Source organism: Sinocyclocheilus grahami, unplaced genomic scaffold, assembly GCF_001515645.1.
Source record: "Sinocyclocheilus grahami isolate Dianchi unplaced genomic scaffold, SAMN03320097.WGS_v1.1 scaffold597.1, whole genome shotgun sequence".
Lineage (NCBI taxonomy): Eukaryota > Metazoa > Chordata > Actinopteri > Cypriniformes > Cyprinidae > Sinocyclocheilus > Sinocyclocheilus grahami.
The window spans coordinates 145,197-148,687 of NW_015505776.1; the positions used below are offsets into that span (position 1 = coordinate 145,197).

At 41.8% G+C, this 3,491-nt stretch overlaps 1 protein-coding gene across 2 annotated transcripts in view; it reads left to right on the forward strand.

Moving 5' to 3' along the window:
- The first annotated feature begins 113 nt into the window (after positions 1-113).
- LOC107557300 (fibroleukin-like) overlaps positions 114-3,491 on the forward strand; it is a 3,844-nt gene continuing 466 nt past the window's right edge. Inside the window, exons 1-2 of one of the 2 annotated variants that reach the window (XM_016240682.1) lie at positions 114-1,074; positions 3,049-3,491. The exon at positions 3,049-3,491 is cut by the window's right edge and continues 466 nt beyond it. In XM_016240682.1, the coding sequence (XP_016096168.1) occupies positions 420-1,074; positions 3,049-3,491 (1,098 nt within the window). In that variant the 5' untranslated portion in view covers positions 114-419. The remainder of the gene's footprint in view (positions 1,075-3,048) is intronic. The other variant, XM_016240683.1, reaches the window with a different exon arrangement.

Consider the following 3,491-nt stretch of genomic DNA (forward strand, 5'->3'; position numbering starts at 1 on the left):
TTGGAACAACATGAGGGTGAGTAAATGATGACAGAATGTTCATTTCTGAAAAAAAACTTTCACTTTAAATCTAATTCCGATTTAACAAAAAACTCCAACTAGTGCCTTCACAGCACTTGAATTGCTCATCTGACTCATTGTTTCATATACTGTAGATTAAACTCAATGTAAAAAATAAAGACAAACATCATTCCTAAATACTGAGTCATAGTGCTGTGTTTTAAGAGAAAGGGTAAGTAGTCCTATTTCACCTAATTCTTTCTGCGTTGATGTTGACTGTGCAATTATGTAATGCACAGCTGCCCCACCCACACTTTTGTTCTCTCTCTCTCTCCTCTAATATTAATGGCAAAGCTGTTGCACTTTGAGGCAGTTCTCTTCAGCTCTCTCTCTCAGTTTGGATCACTTTATTTGAGACCATGAAACTGGTGTACGTGTGCTGTTCTCTGCTGATAGCCGTCTGGCAGGAGGTAGAGGCTTCTGGTAGTGGCCCCTCTGGGGTTCTGGAAAGGGTGTCAGGAGGTTCCAGCTGCTCCCAGGTGAGGCTGAAGCCAGCTGGGCAGTGTGAAGATGAGGAAGAGTGCCCGTACCAGATCACACTGCCACCGTTGACCATTCAGCTTCCCAAACAATTCCGACTACTGGAGAAGACCATGAAAGAGCTGCAAAGCTTGAAGGAGACAGTAAACAGGTTGAAGAGCTCCTGTCTGGAGTGCAGCTTGCAGCAAGTGGACCTCAACTTGCAGAAGGACAGTGGAGACCCTTCGACAAACAGCGCAGAGCAGAGTCGAGGGGGTACCAGCACGAGAGTCTACCAGAATGGGAACAACAGTGATAATGACATTGTACAACACATGCAGGTGAAGATGAACCGCATGTCTATCAGCCTGAAGAACGCACGTGCCCAGATTAACTCCCTTCAGGGCCGTCTGGAGGAACTTAACCTTCTCAATCTGCAAAATGTGGAGGATATAGTGGACAGAAAAGTTGAGAACATTACCAGTATTGTCAACAAAATCAGCAGCAACTGCACACATTGTCCGGGTCAACAACAACAACAACAACTACTTCAGCGTAAGTTAGATAATTCTACTTGAAAAATTTTTTAAAAATGTAATGTGAGTACATTTTCATGAATACTGTATGGAAATATGGTATATATAATGATATTTTATCTGTAAGACTGTAAAGAAGTCTCTTACAGTATGCTCACCAAGGCTGCACATCTTTGATAAAAAAAAATACGGTTTATTATCAAGCACAAGTTAACTGCCAGGAGAGAGGCTTCTGGAATAGTTTTGTGAATCCTTATTGAAATCTTCTAACTTGGATTCATAAAATCAGATGTGGAATGAAAACCAATTATACCAATGCTTGCATTTCAAAAATTAAAACCTGCTGCAGGGATGAACCCTGGTCATCGAATCACATGGTGATTAAATAAATGTAATAAGCACCAGTGAACCAAATTATAGCTTTTAGGGTCATCTACACAAGCATCATGCATCACAAGCATTAGAGGACAAACATATAAAATATGTACATGTTTTGTTGTAACATTTTAAAATCTGTATGACCTTAAAGGGATAGTTCACCTAAAAATTACAATTCTGTCACCATTTACTCACCTCCAAAGCTGAATGAGTTTCTTTCTTCTGCTGAACACAAAAGATAGTTTGAAGAATAATGGTAACCAGACAGTTGCTAGCCATTAGCTTCCATAGTATGGGGTAAAATTACTATGGAAGTCATTGGGAACCAGAAACTGTATGGTTACCCACATTCTTCAAAATATATTCTAATGTGTTCAACACAAAAAAGAAACTCATACTGGTTTAGTTCAACATGAGGGTGAGTAAATGGTGAGATTTTTATTTTAGGGTGAAACATTCCTTTCCGTTCCTGATGCGTGTAAAATTATATAGCATGCAAGTCCCCATGAAATCAAAATTTAAATTTTTTGGCTTTAAGTATGAATATGTTAGCCTTATAGTTATCTATAAGCTAGTGTGCTCCAAAACGATGACAAAATTCGTATTTAGAAGATATAAGCATTCAAAACGTACACAGTCTCTCACTTCCGGCAATATGAATCAACGGTTTTGATGACGTCACCCTGCACTTCAGCTTCCCATCAAACTTTCTGTCCAATCAAATGCTCTCTAAAATCGGAAATGTCCCGCCCCCTACACTATAAATAGACGCTGAAACTGCGGCTGTAATAGGTCACTTGTTCACAGAATTAGTATTTTCTGTATGCTGAATGGCACGTAGTGCACCATATGGGGAATAAGGAACGATTCAGACAGTGTATGCTTTCCATTGGGTTCTACACAGAATGCTATATTTTATAGCGATTTTATAGCGCATCTTGTCAGTAAAGCCACTTCTGGTGATTAGTAGTAAATCTCCAGCATGTGCTTTCAGATGGAGCGGCATTTACTACACAGAGCCGTAGATCACTGACAAGCTACACAAAATCGCAGGCGATTCATTGTGCTGGAGATTTACTACTCATCACCAGAAGCGGCTTTACTGACGAGATGTGCATGAAAATCGCATTCGATTTTTTGCACAGCCCGACTGTCAAATGCGGCTTTACCGAGCAGTGTTGCCAACTGCTTTCAATTGAAAGTAGCTAAAACTGGTAGCTAAATGTCACTAGATAACATCACAATGGCAAATTTACTGATCTATATAAAGATGAACGTAGATCAGTGGGCAAGATGACAACTTAGATAAGGTTTGTCCAAGAAGTTGGTATATTTGTCCCTAAACTTTTGAAAAAAGTCTCAAAAGGGGCGGGGAAGTCACTAAATCTAGCTACAAAGTGGCTAAATTGGCAACACTGTTACCGAGCTCAAAGGCTCTGGCCCAAGCTGTGATATATAAACGAAACGCTATTGGCTATTTAAAAAGGGGGTGGGTCTATTCAATATGTCCCCCCCCCCCACCTTCCTGTTTCAGTTGAAATTATGTCACCACATAGCATAACGCTGCGTGTTTCAAGGCACTTAAGTGGACCTTTAAAAGTCTCTCTCTCCACAGATCTCACAAACATCACTCCCAGAGACTGCTCTGACATCAGTGTTCTAGGGCAGAGGAAAAACGGGGTGTACCAGGTGACCCCTGACCCCAGAAATGGCCGCTTTGCGGTGTACTGTGACATGGAGGAATTCGGTGGTGGGTGGACTGTCTTGCAGCGTCGCATCAACGGCAGCGTGAGCTTCAGCCGCACCTGGGCTGACTACAAGAAGGGCTTTGGTGACCCTAAAGGGGAGTTCTGGCTTGGCAATGATAAAATACACCTTCTCACCAAAGCCAAGGACATGATCCTGCGCATTGAACTCGAAGACTTTGAGGGCACACGTGGGTATGCCAAGTACGAACAGTTCTACGTGTCCAATGAGTTCCTCCATTATCGGCTGTCTGTGAGCGGGTACTCGGGGACTGCTGGAAATGCTCTGCAGTTTAGCAAACACTTCAACCAT